This window comes from Epinephelus fuscoguttatus, linkage group LG22 (assembly GCF_011397635.1).
Source record: "Epinephelus fuscoguttatus linkage group LG22, E.fuscoguttatus.final_Chr_v1".
In the NCBI taxonomy this organism is placed as follows: domain Eukaryota; kingdom Metazoa; phylum Chordata; class Actinopteri; order Perciformes; family Serranidae; genus Epinephelus; species Epinephelus fuscoguttatus.
The window spans coordinates 22,103,981-22,129,571 of record NC_064773.1 but is presented as its reverse complement, the minus strand read 5'-3'; the positions used below and the strand labels follow the sequence as shown (position 1 = coordinate 22,129,571).

At 40.2% G+C, this 25,591-nt stretch overlaps 1 protein-coding gene across 3 annotated transcripts in view; it reads right to left on the bottom strand.

Moving 5' to 3' along the window:
• LOC125882634 (copine-8) overlaps positions 1 to 25,591 on the bottom strand; it is a 123,536-nt gene that overhangs the window by 68,444 nt on the left and 29,501 nt on the right. For all 3 annotated transcript variants that reach the window (XM_049566438.1, XM_049566439.1, XM_049566440.1), the window contains exons 2-6: positions 22,808 to 22,848; positions 19,784 to 19,830; positions 17,604 to 17,707; positions 9,263 to 9,302; positions 687 to 763 (exon numbers count right to left, since the gene is read on the bottom strand). In XM_049566438.1, coding sequence (XP_049422395.1) covers positions 687 to 763; positions 9,263 to 9,302; positions 17,604 to 17,707; positions 19,784 to 19,830; positions 22,808 to 22,848 — 309 coding nt within the window. The remainder of the gene's footprint in view (positions 1 to 686; positions 764 to 9,262; positions 9,303 to 17,603; positions 17,708 to 19,783; positions 19,831 to 22,807; positions 22,849 to 25,591) is intronic.

Genomic DNA, 25,591 nt, shown 5'->3' with positions numbered 1-25,591 from the left:
CAGAGTAAATTCGCAAATATCTCACGGCTCTAAAGCTCTGTACCTTGACTGTATACATATATGGCTCAGAGATTTACTGGTTTTCACACTGGTTGTTAAAAAGTCACCTTTTTGTTCATTTACTGTAGAGTTAGCGATGGGGATTTACAGTACCAATCTTACAGATGGTGATTGACGGACTGTCATTTACCGAAGTTCCATAGTGTTGGAGCCCCTACTTCAAATGCACAGCCAGTATGTCCTGTTCTGAAGACCTAAGGGACCTAGTAACAATATATGGATGGAGGAGATCATTGATCATTGATGTATTCAGGCGCCTGAACGTGGAGGGCTCTATACGTGAGAACAAGTATCTTGAAACGAATCCTTGAACCTGATGGGAAGCCAGCGTAAAGAAACTGTCCTCTCTTGAATGTAATGGAACTAGATGGCACTCGGGTTTTGGTGCTCAAACGGTAAGAACGCAATGGTAAGAATGGAAATATCTGAATTCCTCGACGCTTGCACACAGTCGAGGCTTGAACATAGCAACTCCCAAAGGAAATGCCTGGGCCCTGCTCTGCAGGGCAGAACATCTCTGACAGCTCTGACAGCTGTTTGATGTCTTTTTCTGTGATCATCACTCAACGTTGGTCGGATAATTACTTAAATATCAGCACACTCCAGCTACGGGCACACCTACTCACCCAAGAGGTTTTTCCAAGCGACTGCCCAATGATCCAACCACCTCTCCGAGAGTACAGTAGGCCTGGCCCAGAAAATCCTGCCGATAGGAGAAGAGAGAGAGAGTTGAAAAAAAAACAAAGGCAAGACAGAGTACAAAAATACACAGTTCAATTCAATTGATAAAACAAAATTGACATAATTACTCACAGCCATAGAGAAACAAAAATCCCCTTTGTCCCTGATCGCTACAGAGCACAACTCTACAGAGCCAAACCATTTCAAATCCCTCCACGTTCCCCACTGACAGATAATACTGCCAAATAGATTGAGCTTTCCTCCCACCAGCCCTCGCACCTGCCACGCTCTGCTCCCTTGCCACTTTCCTGGTAGATTAAATCGCCATCACACAATGAAACTTTACAGCTGATACAGAGGGACGGGCAGAGAGATGGAGAGAAAAGTACATGCACTAAAAATTTGTGTGTATCAGTCCTGGAAACAGTTATCAAAATAAAAGCTAAGTATGAAACACACAAACAATTGCAGAGCCCTCTCTCCGATAATGGAAGCTATTACAGAAACATGCCATCTCGATCCCAATATCACCGCGCACGCTGTTGAGCTCGTTCGTCATTATTGGACAGTGTCTCTAATATCTGACTGGAGCCGCTCCAAGCAGCACTAACATAATGGATTTTCTTTGCTCCATTGATTAGCCTCTTATGTTATTCTGTCTCTGTATCAATCCATCTACCCAGCTTCATGTCGACCTCTCGAGCTCATTTATCTCACCAGTGTTGCATGCATATAGTCACATGACTATTTGTTTTAGCCACACTGAGTGCTGCAATATTTTAAAATGACTTTTTATGATATGTTCTACTGCCTATGATGTAGAGGCTGGGCAGTAAAGTCATAAATCACCTAGCAACCGCCACCGTGGCCAGCATGAGGTCCAACGGAGAGCTGGCTGTGTGCAGCTAACTGCTAAATATATAACAGCGTGGGCTAAAAAAAGACACAATCAGAAAAAAATGTAGTTGTGTGGGTGTCGTTCCATTAAGTAATGTTCTGGAAAAATCAACTGTCTGATGGATAAGACTGCAATTAACAAAGGAAAACGAGTGTGGACAGTAAAGTAAAAAAAACATTATGGATACTAGTTTGAAGAAGAAAAAACTGAGATCTTAATGCCTCTCATCCATAAATCTACTCTGTGGCAGGAGCTGGAACTGTTAATGTATCACTGTGTTAATGCTTAAATTCCAGATCAATTGCAGTGTACTTTTGGGGACGTTTCAGTTCCCAGATTCGGCTGGAGATTGAGAGCTTTCAGGCAGCTGCAGACCCAGAGCCAGGGTGAGTCTGAGTAAGATAGAAGTAGCTGCCTGGTGGAGGAGAGGCTTTGCCCGGTCAGGTTCCAAGATGATGAAATATCCTAATTCTGCTTGGAAGTGGTAAATTTACAGCTCACAGCAACTTAATACAATACAGTCTCTGGCTTTAGTTTGATATCTATTGTGTGCAAAAAATGTTGTTGCACATTTCCAATACATGGTTAGTACAGTAAGCATGCAGGAGCTTGGGGGGCTAGCTTGGCTTGTTTACCATATTACGTGAACGTCGCTGTCGCCCTCAACGATCTGCTGAATCCTGTTCAAACTCTAAAACTATATTTGAAAAAGGAATGAGTAGTTAAATAATTGTATAGAACAGCCATGTTAGCCCTATGGTGAACTTTGAGTGTTTTTATTTTTCTCTTTCTACAGCACTGCACAAACAATAAAAAATTGTGGCCATTCCTCTAGGTACCCCAGGTTGGATGCTAACTGAAAAGCTAATCTGACAGCCAGTCTAGTTGTTTCCACTCGTAGCACTAAGATAACATAGCTAGCTGCTAGTGGTAGCTTCATATTTACCATACAGACATAAGAATGGTATAAATTAGAGATGTACCGATACCACTTTTTCCTTCCCGATACCAATTCCGATCCCTGAACCTAAGGTATCTGCCGATACCGAGTACCGATCCGATACCAGCGTGTAAAATAAAAATGGATGGGATATGAATTGGTGTATGTCTCAACTCCTAAAACTCTATGTAAAATATTAAGAAATTAATACATAATAGTAGAATGAATGCCATAAAACTTTTTTTATTATTATTATCCAGTGTTGACACAGATCAAGACACAGGTTAAAGTGCAGCCGCACAATTTGGTAAAAAAGTCATTTTAAAGGGTACAGTAGAATGCTTTTTAAACTCTGCTCCGTTTCCGTTTTGTTTGTCTGTAGCATGCGTATGCGTAATGACGTGAGGCATTACATGGTATCGGATTGGTCATAGGCTGTACTCGCCAATACCCGATACGGCATTTTAGGCAGTATCGGAGGCATTTCCGATACTGGTATCAGTATCAACTCTAGTATAAATCCTCTTACGTAACTCTCAAAATAACTCAATTCGCTATCAGTGTTGGATAGTCGGTCCAATAATGCTTTGAAAGTCCAGTCAAGTTAAATTATTTCATCCATGTTAGCGTAGTGAAGTCTGAAGTCTCTAGTGCGCCTGCTCTATGGCACAATGATGCGAAAGCAGAGTGGAATATCCTGAAATTTTGAAAGAGTCGAACTTCTGACTTCATGGGCCACTGGGTAACTGTCATAGGAATGAACGGGGCCCTGCCTCCGGTGTTGTATCTAGTTCTCTTTATACATCAATGGGTGTGTCACAAACATGCCAGAAATCAGGGTTAGTAAACAACAGAAAGCAGCACTAAGCCCACTGAATGTTTGAGTGGTTACTTGTTGTCATATCTGTCACTTATTCAGCCACTCATTCCAACTCCTGCTGACTGATTTGAAATTATGTTCCAGCGCTGCTTTGACAGAGACGGATGGTATTTTGTGGCAGCACGTCATTGCATCGTGCCAGAAGAGGGGCGAAAATAGTGCGTCCACCCGGGTGTAATGTTTCCATCACTGCCAATCAACTAAATATCCATGACTAGAGTCATTTGTTCTGAGTATGAATGCAGATGAAACCTTTCCAGCTAAATACAGAAATACAAAAAGCCAGATGTTAGTGGGTGTTGGTGAATTTTTAGTCCAGTGAGACAGAAGCTTCACAAAAGCTTTCTAAAAGGTGACTTATTAAAAGGTGGTACACAGAGTTTTTACAGATGCCTTGATCTGCCTTTGATTTTCAATGCATCTCTGAAATGTGTTCAAAATAGATCAGCCTGGCCTCCTATCTATCTGCATATGGAGACAGAAATGAGTGTGATCTCATAAAGTGGAAAGTGTGTGTTTTTCCTCTCCCCCACTCTCTCAACCTGTCCCTCTAATATTCCACACTCTTTCTCACCCGGTTCCCAGGTGTGCCTGCAGCCTCCAACTCCCATGTTAAGACACCATCTAATGGATTGGCTCTCTGGCCTTCCCTCCCCCTGAGACCTGCATCAATGCTGGTACGCTGCCTCCAAGCCAACATGCCTGTCTGGTCTTATATGAGATTATTGATTACAAGAAAGTGAGGCAAGGGGGGGCGGGGAGGGGGGAAATGGGAAATGGAGAGATCAAGATGGAGAGAAAGTGAGAGAAAAATGGTATGGCAATGAAATAAAAGAGAACAGGTGACAGAATGCAGCAGTGAGAGGGAAAGACAAGGAAGAGAGATGAGAGCAGACGAGGGACAGCAACAATACAACAAATGAGGAAAAATAAGTCCTTAAAGGAAACAGAGAGAGACTAAATTTGCTTTTGAGAGACTGGGAGTGCTTCTCAGTCTAGTGTTCAATTTATCAACACTTCGTTTCATACAGATACTTACAAATAAATGCCAGCAGTGCATTTGATGGCTTCCATTCAGCCATTCAAAAATTCTAAACTCTGAAAACTCATGCAAAAGTAAACTTCAGTTCAGTTTTTTTGCTCATTAGATGCTCCGAGACTTCAAGGTCAGTTGCTGAACCACTATGGCTCGAATGCCTTACAGATTTTTCTGAGATAGATACCTTATCTGGCCAGATTCAGGTCATTGCAAGAGCAATACTCCAGTTATTAAGTGCAATCCACAGTTTATTTTACATGTACAACAGCTTGATACAACAAAGTTTTACACTACTTCTTTTCCTATTTCAAAATGATTGTGTTGTCTGTATTTCACTTGCTTGTTTTAATGACTAGTTGGCACCTGATTAGAAGCAGCACTCCTAATCCCATTGTATATTCTTTTTTTCTTTAATAACAAAAACTAAGTTAGCATTTGCCCTTTGTTTAGCTAACATTACCCAGCAGACACCCTAAACCCATTCACCTCGGGCACATATGATCTTTTTGAAGGTGTAATAGAAACAGACAGGAAGCTGGGGTGTTGGTGAGTGACAGCAAATATTACAGCCTCTTAAGTGTCATCACTGTCATGAAGTGTATGCTCGCTAATATAGCCTAGATCAGTGGTTCAGTGGGATTTTGTGATAACCACACATTATTATTGCAATATTCAACTGGGCCTAAACAAAAAGTTATGAATTAATTTTTAATTGACTGTATGAGTATGTTGTGCTCATCCATTTTCTAGTAAAGAGGCAAACTCACGCTAAAAAATAATTTCATATAAAAATCCTCACTGGGGACCTACTGGTCACCTGTCACGCGTGGGAATTATTAGTGTGTGAGACATAAAAGTCGTGATTGGCAGCTGAATACATATAAAAGGAGAAAGCCGTGAGTGGGACATTGGGTCGCTTGATTGTACAGAGTAAATTACAACATGGCACCAGTGAAGACGACCTAACACCAAAAGAAAAGAGAAAAAAAGTCAAAGGTATCACGAAAGCTACCTGTCTTATTTCTTCTTATCTTTATTGTCTTATATGGTGAAAAGAGTGATAATATACATTACAGAAGCTATTGTGTACAGATGTAAATACAGGTGCGCCTTGTATTGACTATTTGGCTTGCCAGTTGGTGTGCCTTGGGCATAAAATTGGCCACTGATATTGATGATATTTGATTTGTGGTTTGCAGTTTGTACAATGTGGAGTTGAAGGTAACACCACCACTACGGTCCGGCACTGAAATCAATTAGACTGCACATACTGTAAGGTTCCTGTTTGCGTTGCATTGTCCCATTCAGTCTGAAGCCACATATTGTTACTGCACATCAGTTTGCTGTAATTGAGCATAACAGCTTCATAAAATCCTCTTCCTACTGGCTCTCCATTCCCTTCGATGAGCACTTCAACAAAAGTACAGAAAATACAGCCTTGTGTCCTGTGCCTCGACAGAGAGCCTCAATTACATCTATTATACTTATTCCCCTGAGGTCATGAAATGGCTCTATGACAAAAAGCCAGAAAAATAAATATAATTCTTCCCAATTTCAGGGTAGCTGTTGGGAAAGTGTTGTTAGAAATACCACAGTTACATAATGGGAAAACAGGGGAAACAAGCCTCTTATGTTCCTAACCAGATGCCCCCTGATAGGGCAAGCATTGTTTCATTTATTTTTTAGCTATATTCCAATAAAAAAAATACACCATTAAAACAGAGCATGCAGTATGAGATTATATGTTTCACATGATCATCTTATATTTTGTTTTGTAATTCTAAGTAGTAGTCGTTAATCCCCCTCGGACAGCAGATGAACATTAGCGTTGTAACATTATTATCACCGTAGGACACAAAACATGTCTGAGTGCTGTTCTCTTATTGCAAGTTATGTTTAGTTCTGTAAACTACTTGCACAAAGGAAAGTTTTCTTTATAATAGTCTTTTATAGCACTGTAGGCTTCTAACATTAGGATGAAGCGTGCTGAAAGATGACATACTTGTCTGTAAAGCCTCAAGTCATAAATTCCCCATCCTCTAATGTGTCTTCCAATAATCCCTGCCTCTTTCCATTTGTTTATGATACAAAGGAAGTCATATGACGGTTTGGCTATGTCATATGATATGTGGGCAGACCAGCTGGGTCGGACACTGAAGAGCAAATGCTGATAAGAGCTAAGGGCTGGAGTGTGTCACCTCAAGGCACAATGTGAGTCTGCTAAGTGGCAGACTGAGAGACAAAAGTCAAGTGAGAATAACTTGATATGGGTCTTTCACGGACACATACTGTGTATACACATACTGTGTATACACGGTCACAGTGATTCTCTTCCAGATAGTGGACAAATACTGATGAATAGAAAAAGGAAACTAAGCCTGACAGCACACTGCCATTACAGACAATGAAGCTATAAATGTAAATTTCCAGTAATGGCCAGAGTTTATGAGAAGAGAAGACAGCTGTTATTATCATTTATTGCCTTCCATCATTTTTATTGTTGCTTTGACTTCCATGCATTGGACAGTGACAGTCCAGGTCAGTATTGACTGTTACCAAAGCGAACACCTGCCCAAACACGTCTCAGATATCACTCAAAAGCTGATTTCGTGAAAACAGATGTGCACACAAGATTAAAGACAAACACAGACATTTGGGAAACACATACAGCTCAGTGAACGGATTAAAGCTGTACATTTAAACAGTAGTTCCCTCACTGTTGTACGATAATAGTGCCACCAATTAAAGCAATACTTCACCTGCAAAATGGCCATCTGTGTATCAGTTATTCACCGCGGGTTATCTTAAATTCGTGAAGAAAACTTTGTTTTTCTCACGAGCCTCCATGATGAACAGAGAATCCAACAAAAGTGAACATTTTTCATGAATTCAGGTATCAGGGGCCAAGTTTAATAAAAGCAAAACTATCTCAAAACATCTGTTCACAAACTCTCTCATCTTTCAGCATAATCCAAGTCTCATTTCATTTTTTTAACACTGCACATGGGATTTCACTGCCTTGATTCCTACTGTGCCAAGTATCAAAAACTTGTTGCATAAAATACACCTTGTACTTGTTTGGCCATGCTGCTAAATGTTGCTTAAATAGCCAATTTTATTGGATTTGCACTTCTCCATGTTGTCCAGATTACAGTGACAGCTAGGGCTGCAACCAACGATTATTTTCATTGTCGACTAATCTGTTGATATTTTCTTCAATTAGTCGACTAATTGTTTTATCGAAAAATGTGTTAAAATGTTGAAAAATGTCGGTTTGTCTCTCCCAAACCCCAAAATGATGTCATCTAATGTCTTGTTTCGTACTCACGCCAAAGGCTTTTAGTTCACCATCATGGGGGAGTGTGTAAAGCTGCCAATATTTGAATGTAAGAAGCTGCAATAAGAGTATTTTGGGGTACTTTTATAGTACTTTTCTATGAAAAAAGACTCAAACCGATTAGTTGATTACTAAAACAGTCACCATTTATTTTAATAGTCGATTAGTTATCGATTAGTCGACTAATCGTTGCAGCCCTAGTGACAGCTATAGTTAGTGGACAGGGGTTACCAATTATATCATTTTGAGATTTTACAATGCAATGTTGAGGGGAAAAAAGCAATTCATAAAATCCCATGTTGTAGCATTTTTAAGAATTTTGAAAGACGAAGAAGAAAATTTAAATTTATAAGAAAGTGAATCTAAGGCCATACTTCAAAATTAATGAATTTGATGCCTTTTAAGACCTTTGCAGACCATTTAAAATATCTGAGAAGCATTTCTGGGCACACGGGTGCATATGAACTCTGCTCACAAAGAGCTTATACACACGTGTGCTCACGCATGTTTAGGGCATGCTATTTTGAGGTTGAAGTGTTTTATATGTTAACATTTTAGCATAAATGCATGTGTTAAGGAAGTCTGAGCATATGACTGGGTAAATGAGATTTGGATTATACTGCAAGAGTTGAGTGAGTTTTTGTTAACTCATGTTTCCAATTGCCATCCCTAATGACTTTGATTCATCAAGAATGTTTGTCTTTTTTAGATTCTTCACGAGTTCAAGGTAACAAGTGGCGAGTATCTGACATACAAATGGTCAGTTTGTGGGTAAAGTGTTGTTTTAAATGAAAGGTAAGACATTTTGGAAAATAAGCTTATAGCTAATAAGCCTGACTCTGTCTGAAGGTGACAAAAATCCACCTGCCAGCAACTCTCTGTAGCTCACTAATTACCACGTTGTATCACAATTGATCCAGTGATCAAAAATCAACCAAACATATGAAAATCAACAGGCTTACATGGCTAATGAACGGCCCTAATCATGACCAGAAAACCTTCACTGGTATGAGCTCGGACTGCTTGAGCTACAATCGTCAGGATGTAGACGACAGGACACAGCTATTACTGGCTAAGCCCAAGTTATCACACTGTTGTTCCTAATTACCGTTATGCTTATCACTGCTATCAGTGAGGGGGAAAAAAAGGGAGGACAGGGGAAATCAGTGTTTATTCATTTCTAAATGAACTACAGGCTGTTTGTTGTGCTATTACAGAAGATGATAAACACACTCATTGTAATGGCCAAATTGCTGTTATGTGGCTGAAAATGAGGCTAATGGGAGGTAATAACGAGGGCAGCAATCATGCTCACACAAACACTTAGACCCTCCAAATGAAATCAGCAAAAGTGCAACGAGACAAAAATAACAGCAAACACACATGCCGCAATGTGCGCACAAAAACACGCGTAATTAAGTACTCACGTGTTTTGACAGGTTGGCGCTCTTCGAGTCAACATCATACCTGCACAAACAGGAAAAGACAGTGAGAGTCAGTGCATTAGAAACTGATGGAGAGTGACAGGCGCTCAGCTGGAAATATAACAAGGGATTACAGACAAAGTAAATCAGTACGGGGCCAAGCAGCTTGTCACGGAGGATCTCACAAGAGACCTCAGGTATTTCGCTTTTTGGCATCACAGGAATCTTTCATCTATGGACTAATTGGCAGTCATACATACATGTGAGAGATGTAGAGAAAAATACTGTGCTACTGAGTAAATAAGTGTCCGTTCTTCTCTGGGTTTCCATCTCTGCTCATTAGTGTAGGTTTCGGTGGGCTGCCATGTTATTTGTTTTGGTATGTGTTTGAATATTTTCACTTTTTTTTTTATTCCTCTACTCCATCTGCAGGTCTCTCATACGCACAATACTTGCAAAGAGAAAAATGTGTCCAGAAATGGGCCCTCCAATGGAGACTACTCTAAGGAATGATGAAGCAATCAGACGAGCCATTCACTCAGCAATTTCAGGTCATTTCACAGCTCAGGTCATTTCACCCGCCACTGAGAATGGATCGCCCTTTGGTCAGTAATATTTTGGGGTGGAGAGGGATGAAGGGTAATTTAGTTACTTGACAAGAATGGTGGGGATAATGTACATCCTGTGTGTGTGTGTGTGTGTGTGTGTGTTGACCATTAGGTAACTGGAATTTTTAATTAATCTGAATCCAAAGCATGACTTGGTATTCAAAATGATTAAATACAACCACATATCTTATCATCAGTGTCCATATGTGTTCATACTGTCTCAAAGCTAAGTATTGTACATTTTATTCAGAAACTAAACAGCTCTGTTTTACATAAGTTTCTAAATTATTTCATGTTTATTGCTTTGCTTGGTGCAGCACAAAACTGACAATGAAATCACTCAATCAATCTACTTTAGCTGTTAGTTGAGGCCACCGGCTGCTTAGAGCTAAGGTTAACTAGCTCTCCTCCTGCCAATTTCTACACCGATTTGTTGTTCACAAGATCTCTGTTTGTCTCAAACGCATTTTCTATTGTCCCTGAGACAACAGGACACTGTTAGTTTTGAGCCCAGGTTTTTAGCCTGCGCGAAATTGATGTGACACAACTGAAAAACATTACTGTTGGCATAAGTCTGCCTTCGGGGCTTTCTGCCAGAAAGCCATTTCATGGTTAAGGTAAGGAAAATTGTGGTTTGGGTTAAAATACATAGATTTCTATCAGAAAGTCCTGAATGGAAATGTCTCCCATGTGCAAAAACATCGACCACTGCCATCTGTGAATGTCATCTTATTTGCAGACAGGCCAATTGGCAGTCAACAAAGCGAATATTGGCCGATACCGATGTGAGGCATCCCTAGTACCTAATGTATGCTAGTTTGTGTAGTGTACCTACTGTGGTACACTACACAAACTAGCATACAATGCTACGTTATTAAAAGAAGTCAACATTGACTTCACAAACACAGGTGTCCTGGATAAAAGTCCTGTGCTTGTTTGACCCATCCACCATCGCTGCCTATAGGGACTGTCTTTTTACACCACATCACCTCACTTCCTCATCTGCTCCCATAATAATTACTGCAGCCACTATAAGGCACTGCCTTACATAAGCATAAATATGGGTTGTAATAACATGCTTGCACAGTCAACCTACAGTATACGGCCATTTTTTCAGTGAGAGTGGGCTGTAAACTTGTCATTCAAGACACCCTATCTCAATGTTATTCTAGGTATGTATGTATACAAACATTAATAATACAAACACTGAACCCCATCTTACTCATTTATTGGTCTGCCACAAACCATGAACTTTGACCTTCTCATTAAGAAACAAAATAAGAGTGTAAAGGTTTGCTAATACCTTTGTGAGGTTGACTGAATATAAGCACAGCTAAATCCTCAAACAAACACTATCACCTATGATGACAGTCACATGTTAATATTTACCATCTTATCGTAGCCTATTAGCATACTAATATTTTTGCTACTTAGCACAAAAGACAAAAATGAGGCTGATGGCAATGTCACTAGTTTCACAGGTTTTTGGTTTTGAACCAAAGTTGTGGACAAAGTGACATTTTGATGTGATGAAAGTGGTATATGTAGGGTCAGAGTTTTTACAGCCCATGCTCTGGGGAACATAGTTAAATTATTGCAACAAAAAACAATAGTGAACCTTATGGTGGCACTGGAAGGAAAGTCTGGGGATTACCAAAGTTGTGCAGTGACACTGATAGTATGTTATGTTTCTTTGAGATGCATACACTATCACTAGAAATTGATATTGCAGAGAGGTCTACCACACACAGCGCGGTCTTGTAATTCCTATTCAGAGGACACGCTGTAGTATTTCATAACCTCCGCTGCATTACAGTTTTTTTTCACATAGATTCCATCTACATGATCCCGAGGGAGGAAAGATTCTTTCATCTGTTATCATCGCAGACTGTGTTACCCTCTGCATGCTGGCAATGCCAGCTATCTACAGCTGTCAGACATGTTAGCAAGCTAGGTCCATGTACACACATGTACATTACATTAACAACAACACACACATGGATATACACACAGACTAACAAAAAGCAAGTCCCTCAAAGGGTCAGTTCCATACAGAAAACCACTCAGCAGGCATAGAGACATGTATTCATACATTTATTCAGTTACCTAAACAAATCAGAAGGCACAGAAAGTCAAACTAGCATACAAGTGCTTATATATCCGGAGCATGACTATAGGGAGAGTGCACATCTTGTGTGTGTCTTTGCAGTATACATACAAAACAAGTTATTTTTAAACAAACACACGCAAGTAGTATGGGAAAAAAGTTCTCTGTTCTGGAAAACCAATTTGAGTTTCATATTAATGTGAAATTTGACACTTATTCTGATTAATTGATGGTATAAGTGAGTAAGATTTTATTTACATAGCACATTTTAAAGCCCTTTATGTATGGTAACAGTATTACTTCTACTGTAGTATTAGGCTACCTCTAGTAATTTGTAATAACTGTGGAAGGCATTTGTTTTTGCTTATTTTAAGTGTAAAGCACTTTGGTTGGCTGTTGGCTGTTTTAAAGGTGCTATATAAATAAAGCTGACACTGACACTGACATTGACAGTGAAAAGCAGAATAAGGTTCAGTGGTAGGTTGAAAGATTTGTGATATCAGAAATGTGAACTTTCATGCAGATGAGCTTGAATCATTTTGAAATTTAAAGATGGATAATGCAATTAAGACCTCAAAAAAATCAAATTTAAGACTATTTAATATTAATATTTATTCATAAAATCGGATTTAAGACATTTTATGACTTTCAAAGACCTGCATGACCCGTGACAATGTGTGGTAGAATCAGTTGTTTGTCTAACCAACATTTAAAAGACAAAAGGAGGTAAAATGGTATGTACAAGCAACTATGTGTTGTAGTGTACGTTGCTTTAGACTCTTTTTTCTTTCTTCTCAAGGAAAAGCATAATTGTAAAAAAGACAAAAGGAGGTTAACACTGAGCATCACTGCCAGTGGTGCTTTGTAGTGACTCTGTATTGTGCAGAGTGGAGCTACAAATGACTGTGTGCAGCATATCTTGGGTTTAATGTCTATAAATCCAATTAAAACACAGACTCTGCTTAGCATGTGAACACACCGCACGAAACATGGATGCGGAGGGCCAATATCTAAGTCACATGAGGTCTCCTGGCAATACTAGTCTCATGCGAACAGGGCTAAAAACAAATCAGAAAGTGCTTCACATGATACAGGTATGAAAGTAAGAAAAAGAAACTAAGCTAAAATAGGAAACATATAAATACAGAAAGAACACCGCCACAAATAGTGAGGACACAAATAAATTAAAGCCTCTATGCAGGGAGACAAGTTGGCGTAAATGGGTTTTGAGAAGTTGAGAAGTTTGACTCATCTGATTCAACAGAAGGGTCGAGGGGGTTCCAGAGGAATGGGGCCAAAACGGTAACACCATAATAACCCGTGGATTTTTTTCAGAGAGAGTGGGATATAAAAAACACATTCAAGTGCTCCGCTGTGCACAGTTCAAGCATCTAAACAGGGCTATTATCAGCAACTGGAAGTGATTCACATGAAGGCCAAAGGACCAAGCCGGCTATAAAAATCATTTTAGAACATGGATTTTTTTTCCAAGTGGGAAGCATAAAGTTAAATAGTAGAACCAGTAGCAAGGTCACACAACAAAACACACAACTCAAAAACTTGTATACACATTTCAGGTAAAAAAAAATCCACTTCAGTTTGGTAGTGAACACTGGGTCATAAGTAGAGCAGGCAGAGTGGATATGAAAGGTTAAATGCTTCTCTTTCCCTGAAGGAAACCTGTCCACTCCAATATCACCCCCACCATCCCCTGGAACCCTGGTTGTTATGGTTACCATCGCTCACATAGCCAAGAGCACGTGCACACACAAGCGCAAACGGCTGTCACCATGGCCACACACAGTATGTGGGAATGCACAAACAAGACGCACACATCAGATTTGCTTTTGTCTTGGAGTGGGACGGTCCACGTGGCCCGGTGACACTTCTCCTGTGAGATGAGAGTACAAGTATGTGTTGTGGCAGAGCGACCAGCTGAAATAGTAAAACACCAGTCTATGTATGGATACACAGAGAGAATAAAGACTTCTTAAACACTACTGAATCATATAAAGCTACAGTTGCTAACTTTTATTAAAATAACTTTTTGCAGTGCCTGATGAAACTCTCACAAAATGCTGACAGTAGTACATGAGACAGTCTGTTCCTTCTCTGCCTTGTAGTGCATCTAATGGTATTTTCATAAATCCACCACAGCTGTTGGAAAACAACCCATATGAGTCGAGGACTCTCTAACACAGCTGTCACTCATGTCAATCACTGCTTGTGAACTGCGGTTTATAAACTGTCAAACTAGCTGTCATTTTACAGCCAAGAAGTACACTAAAATATGTTTCTACAAACCTCTGAGAAAAGAAATAGACAATTCAGTGACATAATCGCAATTCATATTTGACTAGTAACTAACTAACTACATATTGCTAGCTAAACAGTGTTATTATGATGATTCCTGTCCCACCTGCTCCCATTCACTTTATATCCTGTCCATCCCAGTCATGTGATGAATATTAAATTTAACTCCCACAAGAACCCCAGTACCCACAGGATTCCCGAAAAATGTCAGTTTCTGGCCCAAAAACACCATCAAAGAACTAGTGGCGACTAAAGCTGACTGTTGTGTTGCCACTTGTCGCCTGTGTATCAGCCAAAAAGTTGCAGGTGAGTACATCGCACAGTGTGACTACAGCCAACTAGCACGACTAGCACGTACGTTCTGCGCCTGTGTGAGAGGAAATATCTCTCCACACCAGCAGGCTATGTACTGTATTTGTCATATTGTCGAGACGCTAGTTAGCACATGTTTAAAAGATCAGGGGATATTTACTGCGTGCTAGTGAAAAACAATGCTGAACTGTTTATGCTTAAGAGCTCAATTTCCCTTAGGAACCTCAAACTTTGCCTCACCTGCAAAGACAAAGACTTCCTGCTCGCCAACCACCGGCCCAGATAACGCTGCACACCAGGCAGTGTGCAGGATTCTCTATCCAAAGATTACCGAGTTCACACACAAACACATACACACACTCTGTACACACACTAAACACAGCAATGAAGCAGTGTTAACCTTCTGCTCTTTCACTTAAGAGGTATTTCATGATCTTAAGTCTAAACGTAAAAGCATTAGAAGTTCCTCCAAGGAAAGAAACAAAGAGATAATTTAGAAAAAATAATCTCAGGTCCTGTTTATAGGACAACGATTTCAACCGAAAACGCTAAACTTAAGTTGTGTTTTGGCCGATCGTTTACACAACAGCAGCTTTCTGGGTGCCTGAAAATGCAACGTTTTGAAAACGGGTTCCAGAGTTCAATTTTTTTGAAACAGCACTGTCTCCATTGTCATGTAAAGTAACAATATGCAGTTCCTCTGAAAACAGAGACTTTTCGCACATGTCCATTACAGTTCCGGTCACTAGGCGTGCGCGAGAAAATCGACCGTGACAACAACAATGGTGGACTCCCGAGCTCTGTTTGTGCTGCTCACCCTATTGAATTTATCAACGCTTCTCCAGCAAAGTCGTCCAGACAAACGTTCATTTGGTTGCCATTTTGTTCGTTAGTACATCACAGCTTTGCAGATGGAAGCACATGTGCGCAGGCGCGTGTTGTTTCATTACAACATCACACCGCCAACTACTGGCCTGGTATGGATACTACAGCGTTTTTGGTCATTTTTGTGGATCCGTGTTATCAAAACGTTGTCGTCTGAAAACGGAACTTTTTTCAAAACAAAAATGGGAAATAGTTTCTTTTTCAGTGGATCATTTTCGTGTAAACATGGCCTCATTTAACAAGTTTGTGTTCTTTTCGTTTCTCTCTTGTAAACTGAGCTGAACTGCCAGTCAGATTTATTTCACCCACAGACAGGCTTCGCTGGGTCTGATGCCGATTCAGCGTGTTGAAAAAAAAAAACAAAGCAAAAATGGGCTGACTAGTGATGATGTGGGATACACCACAAAAACTAGGGCAACAAACACTCACTGATGGCTCAATATTGTTCGACAGCTGACCATCAGGGCCCTTAGAAGAACTACGAGAAGACAAAGGAATAGGGCTATGTGTCTAATATACTACTGCCAGGAAATAGTGCCAGTTTCAGCAAATGCGGCACAAGTTATTTTTTACCAACTACAGCTTTAGCAGAAAATATGTTTATGATTAGACTGATGCCAATACAGCTGTGAAATATAGCAAAACCCTTATGCCTAACATATAGAAATACCTCCACCCACACATGGTGCAAAATCACACATGATACATGCAGCAACACTAACTCCTCCACACAGACTCTAACTTTCAGATCCCAGTTGGACTGCGGACGTGACTCCCTGGTTCATAGATTATAACATAATTAGTCTCCATCTAATAAAATAAAGCCACTAAAATCCCCTCTGTAATTCAATGAGGAATACGATCTGAGAGCAAATTGAGAAAGAGAATCCCCTCACCTACAGGCAGTCTGGTGGCTTAATAAAGCTAAAGACCAAGTGTCTCCTGCAGATAGCATCTTTATGCCTCTATACAAAGGAACGCTAATGGTGTGAGAGATGCGGCCGCAGAGCTTTTAACACATGCATATACAGAGCCATATATTGTGTCTTTATGTGGTACAGTACAGAGTGCAGAGACACAACTTTACGGATAGCGACTTTTGGTCTTTAACCAAGATGCTGTTATGGTGCTAGACGAATCAGTCAACTCATCGGAGTGGGCGGATTCCAAGGTCTGGACCCAGACGAGCACTCACCACTCACAGATCCCACAATGTCCTTCAAGCTCACTATTGCTGAGCTTTGAAACTCAACACAGTTTGCATTTTGGTAATTAAGTGCTTTATTACTTTACTAATTTGGAGGATGTACTTAGTGGTAGGCATGCCAATTCCACGATCAGCCAAAAAAATCAGCATTAAAAGTAATATTGGACCAACACCAATACTGCTTTTAAAGTACCAACCAGTACAGTGAGCACAGCAATGCATCTCAACAAAGGAAGCTGCCCTTGTTAAAGGCTATGATGAGCTTCTGTGCAATAAATTTTTGTTTAGTTGTTAAGGTAAAAGAGGAAGATTTGTGTCTGTATAGCTTATGATAAAAAAAAACCTTAGTGTGAATATGCAACACATCATCTGAGAACATTTCAAATAAATGTAGATGTAATAAGGTAGTAAAATGTCCTACTTTTAAGTACATCTTACGATCAAATTAAGCCTTTTGTTCTGTAATTGTTTTATAATAAGCCAGTATTAGGTGGCATGAATGAATTTTAATCAAGTGGCACATGCATTATGCAATCTACTCAACCATCTCTCAAGTTACAGATACTGAGAGTGATTTCGAGGGGATGAGAAAACTGTGCTGTAAAGAAAGAATGAAAAATCTAAGATAAAAGCAGCGATATTTGTAGGGTGTAAAAAAAAATCTAATTATCAGACCGTTTTGTCATTTTGCATGTGACATCTGGAGCTTCTCCAAAGTTCAAGGGAAGCCTAGTTTGTATTTCTGCTTTCTAGAAGAGGCTTCAAAGACTGACCAAACCAAATATCAACTTTTGAACCTTAAATGCGAGCTGACCTTTACAGTGTCTGGTGCATGAACAAGTAGCACTCACAGCAAATATTTACACCATAATAAAGCAGACACACATACACATAGGTGTGGACATTACTTACAGGTCAAATCGGAGGTTCTGTCGCTCTTCAAAGAAGTAGTCCAAAATGAATTTCCGCACAAAGTCTGGGTTTAGTGTGTTGTCTATTACCTCTGTTCTCCCAAACTAGAAAAAGAAAGGAAGATAAGAACAACATAAGAATACACCTTGCATAAATGTTGGTCCTCAGAGGAGTCAGTTTGATGATCCAGATCAACATCATCTATGAAGATGTCCACATTGATGAGAAACTATCATCTGTTTAAAAGTTTTCTTTTAATGTTTCTGCACAAATTCACACAATTCACAGTTTTCACAAGCACTTTGTGAAGCTGCAGTGCCTTATGTGAATAACTTATCACCAGCAGGTTTACTCCTCAGGTGACAGGTCAGGGGAGAGTCTGGTGGTTACAGAAGATAACGTACAGCTTTAGTGTAATGAATGCAGAGCAGCCCAAGTATCAAATCAATGGGGGTCAAGTAGGTTCCAGGTTTGGTATTTAACTTAGCCTTTTAATAATGCATGCAGAAGATGGGCAGCTAAGAGCTATGAATAACCAGGGATGATTGGGGCTGCAGGTTTGCCCCCTCATTTACATTAATGAATATTCATCATGGTGAAATGCCCTGGTTAGTGCTGTACAGTCATACATGACCACATACATGCTCATAAACATAGAGTAGGTACTGGATGTGTCTATAAACACAAACAAGGTGGAGTTACTCATAATTATTTCACGTTAAATACTAAAATTGACGAGACCTTCAAGAGCACTACCACTTTCTGTGTGTTTCAACATACTGTGAGTAATATATTAGAAATTATTTACGGTTTCCACAACATCCTGACTATCAACTGAACAGCTGTATAAAATCTCAGCATCATACTGGCGTTCGGCTAGCTGTCGAGCTAGTTTGTCTCTGTCAAGTAAATGTATGTTGGTCATTCACTCTACAGCAGGAAACTGCACTTCAAAATAAAAGCTCTGTGCCAGAATTTCACTGTATTTGGAAATAAAGTTTGTTTTTTTATAAACTTGACACGTTTGAGAGTCACTTGCGATCCATTCAGAATGGATCCACAACCAACCAGTTGGGAATCACTGTTCTAAAAACACCCAGGTTTGGTGCCACAAACACTGGTAGAAATGACGAAGGGTTGCCAAAACACAACCGGTATTGTTGTTTGTTGGTATAGAAGCATGGTCCGCAGCTTGGCAGGTGTGGTGACGCGCCATCCACCCTTCCATCCACCTTCCAATGACAAAGTTATCATTGACATATGAAACGTATTCATGGTGTACAGAAATGTACACTGCAAACATTTGTTTTCTGGGGACTAAACACTAGCAGGTTAGCATGGTGATATCGACATTTAGCTCCAATATGCATAAGGACAGCCTCACAGAGCTGCTAGCATAGCTGTAACTTGCATAGCTTGAAACATACTGAGAATATGTTAAGACTGCTGAGAAGTGGAGTATGTTACAGGAGTAGATTGAGACATTTCTGTTGATGTTTCCACTGTGTATATTCGTCAACACTGGAGTGTCTTTTTTTTTTTATCCAGGGGTTCGACATTAACTTTTTGAGGCAATTGTCCTTGTCCAAAAGTCACTTCTCTGGATAAAAATGCCAACAACATACTATTTTATCTTGTTTGTAAATGCAGATTTCAGCTGAACCAACAGCTGAAAGCATTCACACGGTGTCAACACAAACATGATTCCATCTATGAATTTTTTTAATGTGGGTATGTGTAACATTTTCACCTCAACAAATCGTTGTCATATTCATTTAGATTATAGGTAAGTAGGCAATGCACCCATCAGGCACCTGTCACGTAGCTGCTGAGCTGAGTGGCACCCTAACGGCACTCTGTTGGCAACTGAGCGATGCCTTCCTCAACGTGATGTCAACTCAGCAGCTACTTGGCGGGTGTTGCTGCTGTCAGTAATCGCACTTCCTATCTCACAGCTAGGTCTACTTCATCTCCAGGTAGCTATGTTTGTAGCTTAGCTAATCACGAAAGACACTTTTTTTGGGTTGGTTTGTTTATGACTTTGAGCTTGTCTGGTGGAGCAGATAAGTTTCCGTCACAGTTGCCCAACGAAAAATCCACTTGTTGCGTACAAGCCTTAATGTCGAGCCCTGTGGTGACGAAACCAACATTAGCCGCAGCATATTCTCTTTAGTTCTCACCTCTCTCCACTCCTTGTTGCCCATTCCTTGTGTGTAAAGGACACAAACTGTGAAGAACAGAGACACATAACATTAAAGACATGTGAAAAACCCATGCTGTCATCCATATATATGTTCCCCAGAACTTCTCAATACTGGACCCAACAACTACCTGAACATTGTACATGTATTCTTCGTTATAATTCTGAACTGGTGGCTAGGCTAACTAAGGGGAGGATTGAGAAACATTACTTTCGTTAGTGCCAAGCAAATAACTACAAAAAAACAAACTCAGACGTTATGGTATTCATTGGATCCATCAGAATATGACTAATAAGGCATAAATGCATTAATAAGAAATAACAAAACTAGATCAAAGCACCTAATAGTTTTATTCATGAAGCCCAAACATATTTCCATCTTCAGATGGTGAGGCATCATTTCAGGCCATTAAGCAATTTCCCCCAAACGAGACAATTCACTGAAAGGCAAATTACTGAGCTCGCACATCATACACTTCATTTCTAAAGGCCTTTGATGTTCTTTTCAGATACGTGATAGAAAGATATATCAATGTGAATGTACACGCAGATACACCAGATATTTCTTCTTATTTCTGGATTAACAGACAGGTGATATTTTAGGGAACAGATAGATGTGGCTTCATGTCTCCTTTCCACTTGTAGCAGAGGGTCTTGGTTTTCTCTTTGGATCACTCTTTAAATTTTTATCAGCAAGTGACAGATCCAAGGTATCTCTTTATTCCCAGTATCTCCGACATGCTCTTTTTACTCTTTCCTTTCCCTCCTTGCTCTTTTCCCCCGTCAAGCTGGCTCATGTCAAGAGACTGAAGTCACAGTGCTCAGCATAATCACAACTGCTACTCAGCACAAGAGCACACCTAAATGAATGGGTAAAGTCTGAGCTTCTTCCTCCTCATCATCCTCATCCCCGTGTTAATCACTGTCATCCACGTCATCCTGTTCATCACTGTCATCATCATCACCTTGAGTCATTTTTATCCCGTGCTTATGTAAATGTGCTGATGTAGTGTTTTGTAAAAACAGTGTGTGTATGTGTGTGTGTGTGTGTGTGTGTGTGTGTTGGTCATCCTGATATTATAACCTAAATTTGTACACACTTTAAAATGACAAATATCATTTCTGATCAGGATGATGATGATCCATACTCCCTAGCACACACACACACACGCACACACACACACACACACATTCACAATGACATACTCAAACACCCACTAGAGAAATACATCCAGTGTCTACAAACCACTCTCATATGCACAGTACTGTATGTCATTTCCGCTGTTAGGGGTCTCCATCGATGTATAAAGAGACCTTGATACAGCATTGGAGGCAGGACCTCATTCATTCCTATGAACGCTGCTCAGTGGAGCATGAAGCCAAAAAAGCTTGATTCCCATAGTATGAAATTACTTGGATCTTCCATATGGTGGGGCGTATAGAGCAAGCGTTCTTGAGTCTTACAGGGGCTGAGCCGACTAATTCCGGTTTAACCCTCTGCTAACTTGAACGAGGATAAAATAATTTCATTGTGCGGCTCTTTATGACTTTCAAAATATTATTGACAAAATGGATCAAATCCCAGAGTTGTTTCGCGAGGCTTGCGACTAGGGTTGCCGCAGTATACCGGTTTCAAGGATGAATATAGGAAAGGATTACCTCTTTATGTAGAAGCCTTCAGTTCACTCTCAAATGAACTCAAGTTTTTAGATGTCAAATAAGTAAAGTCTCTTGGCAGACGAGTCTAAGGGTGCGTTCTGAAGCACATACGTTCCTTTACACTTTAGTGGGTACTGCAGCTGCTCTTATAAAGTATGTACTGTTGGATGCAGTGAGCACACAATCGGGACATACTACTTCTTCATAACATTGAACTTTGACCCTTTTTCTCACATATCTGTTATCTTGGAGATAAAACAAAACGCCATTCATCAAGCTAGCAAAAGAAAACGATCCAGTGAGTTCTGCTGTTGTTACCTCGCAATGTATGTAGTTCAAACTTTTGAGTAATAACTGCATACAGTGTAGATTGTCACATAGATTCCGGACAGTGACATTACATATGACCATATGTATTTCTCTGTCATTGTTATTTTCATAGTTATGTCATGTTATGTTCATTTAAACAATTGATTTTCCTGTTATTACTATTCGACTGGTCATCAGTCACTTGTACGTGCTGTCATCTGTCATTTCAGACTCTGAAGGCTGTAAGTCAGCTGCCAACAAGCTGTCAAGCTGTCATCTGTTTGCGGCTCAGTCGATGTGACGTATCTTTTGCTGCGCATTGGACTGTGGGTCAGAACAGCCAGAAAAACATGCTGGCTTGCATACTGCAAAATCCAACCAGATATACATGTAGTAGAAAATCCTGGTATTTTTGGCATACTGCATCTTATGCGGCATACTGCATCTCTATCTGGCATACTTAATAGTATGGGAGTATGGGTACTGGAACGCACAGTAAGTCTCAAGCCAGCAGCTCTGGCATACAGCAGAGTAGTCTCGTCTAACTCTAAGAGAGGAAGTGAATAGGCTTATTTACAAATGTCAAACTGTCCCTTTAACTCACTTCCATGGCACTAACATAATTATTTTAATGATTTTAACTGCTGGGAGAAAAGCAGAGAATTGTCGCCCATTGTGTGAATCTATATGGAAAAGCTTCTTGCTGTAGGTAGCCTCGTGCATTAGTCAGACCCGCCTCCAGCCGAGCAGATGCATTTAGTGAACGCAACAAACACTTACACATGTAAGAAGTGAGTCACGACTACATACGGCAAAAGAAAAGACCTTCTTTAGGCGCCTAATTAATTCCTTGCTCCCTTACACTCCATTTGTTCCTCCTATTTCTGACATTTTTCTAATTTGTTCTCTCCTTTTTTATACCTTAATTTGCCTCACATCCGTCTTTTCTATCCTTACCTTCTCCTTGTGATCTGGAGCTATAGAATTAACAATCATGCACTGACAGAAACACAAAGAGAGAGGTGGTGGATCTTACTTGGGTCTGATTTGGAGAAGGTGTCCCTGTCCAGCAGGTTTCTGTGGAGACACAAAGGGGAACGGAGTCAGAAACACAGTTACCTTGGTGAGGAGGAAAAACATTTGTCATCCAAATTTGGCAGTGAATGCATTTTAACACACACACTATTTATGGACACCGAGACTAAGCACGTTACCATCATGCTTTGTTTACAGGCTCATTGTGAAACTCTTATCCATGGTGTCAAAATACAACACATATGTAAAATACTCTATAACCACAGCATTAGCCACGATACAGAGGCTTGTAACAAATCCCATGAAATCCCAGAGTTGGACTTTCCATTGTGCATCATTACGACAGACAGGGTCGCAATAATTCTGTCAAAATCTGTTACTAATTTTAATTTAAATTTTATATTTAGTATTAGAGCGCTAGGTTAAAATATGACTTGTTATGTAACCACTGTTTCTATGATAGCGAGTTAACACATACATACGTCAAATGAAGCTCAGCATAAGTTCAATCAGGAAGACTTTATTGATGCTACATTCATTCAAAATTCTCTGTTTCACTCCCACCACTTCCTCCGATCAGCCAATCATGGGTGTTTGCTCATCCAGTTAAACAGTCAAATATTGCCACAATCTCTATCAACCAATCATGTAGCTGCTGTCAAACTTCAAATCTGTTCTCCTCTCTGTTGCTGTCAGTGTCATTTTAGGCAGAATCATCGCACCCTCCTCCACCCCATTCACCTGAGAGATAAGCTCATCAAAAGCCCACTCCTCTTCACATCCACATCCTCAAAACTCTTCATCTCATCACCATCAGCGTCTAGACTCCAATGGGGATTCCCTATTCTACTTCAGCTTCAACCCACTCCTTTAAATATATGACATCACAAGTCACAAAAAGACTATTCCCTTTTTTCATACTGATGTGCACGTGAACAACTATTCTTCTCACTCAGGACGAGTCTCTCCTATTTAATTGTAACTACAGAATGAAAGGATGTTTTGCTGCCTTTTCATCTTTACTAGTTAACAGATAGCAGCTATCGACTGAGAAAAAAATAATCCAATTCACTGTGTGGCTCCAAGGCTACTGCCAGCAGCTACATGCAACTGTTACTGTGCAATATATTCTTTCATGTTACTCGATGCATGAGTGGATGTCGTGAATCATTCGACACACCTGAAAAGCCAATTTGACAACCATGACCATTCCATTTGTTTTTACTGTCTCTCTTCCATAATATACATAACTGTGATGATTGGATATTCATGGCCTGATAAAACTGTATGTAAATTTCAACCACATTATGACAAACTGTGAATATTCTATTTCCTCTCTTGGAGGGAAAAGAAGTGCCACAGCGTTGTTCTGGGGCGCTGGAGAGAAAAGATGAACAGAGACACCAACTGTGCAAATAAACTTTGGACACTTGGCTGCTGCAACATTTTGCCATGGTATGTAGCAATGTAGCCTGCCAATGTGATGGCTAAAGCCAAGACGACAAGGTCATGCTTACGCTATGAATCAGTCACTTAAAGGAGAAGCCCGGTATTTTGCACTTTGAGCCCAATTTCTGGGTTGTTTAGGATGAAATATATTGGTTAAGACCAAAATTGTGACGATTGCTCCTTTTCGGAGAATTTGGCTTTCCCCTGCCTGGCTCAACAGTGCTGCCTATGGCCATGTGTGAACCTGTCCTAAAGCCACCCTAAACGTTCGTTTGGTCAGTGGTGTTCGTTGATGTTTTGACATAAAAATCATAGCAAACTGTGGTTTCCATCCGTGTTTTCACTATTCATCTTGATTGTGAAACAATTTTTTTCAGCTGCCTCACACCCGTGTGTAAACTTCCGCTTGACCGTTCGTTTGACCCTGAGGCGTTACACACTCCAGCCCACTTGATGGCGATAACACTCCTTTACGTGGGTGTCGCCAACCGGCAGAAAACCATTGCAATGTAATGGAAGAAAAAAAACAGAAAAGAAGCAGAAGAAGAAGGTTGGCGTTGTGTTCAAAGGCATCGTACTGCCAAGGTTGTTTACAAACGAGTAATCCATTGTGCAGTTGTTTAAACTTATTACAAAACTTTTTCGTTCGTTCTCGTTCTTCCTCCAGGAGCGCATACAGCACTGTCAAGCCGGCACTTTCGCTGAGCTAAAAGACTACAATGCCTACAACCTTGTCGTAAACAACCCCCTTTCCATTTCTGGTGGTGGATTTATAACAATGGACAATGAGGCTTCTATGGAAAACCAATGGATTAGACAAAATCTCAAATAAATCATCATGGAAACCCCAGTTTGCTACGATATTTATGTCAGAACATCAACGAACACCACTGACAACTCGGTGAGTTTCATTGCTTGAAAACGAACGTTTAAGGTGGTTTTAGGACAGGTTCACACATGGCCATAGGCGGCAGTGCGGGTCTTAACCACTCTATTTCATCATAAACAACCCAGAAATGGGGCTCAAAGTGTAAAATACTGGACTTCTCCTTTAAAGCTACGGTAGGTTGCCCTCTATGTTCTGATCCATTGAAAGATAGACAGGCTTACAGTCATATAAAGTCAGTCAATGACAGGAAATATATTTGGTTAACGTGACCTCGGGATGTGACAGTAAGATAATTCTAGAATTTCTCCACCCTTATGCTTTAACACAGTGCAAATGGACACAAATCCAGTCTGAGACAGGACTGTGCTGACAGTCAGGCATTTGGATAAAAGGAAGCAATGGTCTCTCTTGAAAGAACATGACCTTCTCTTCACTGCATTTTACTTA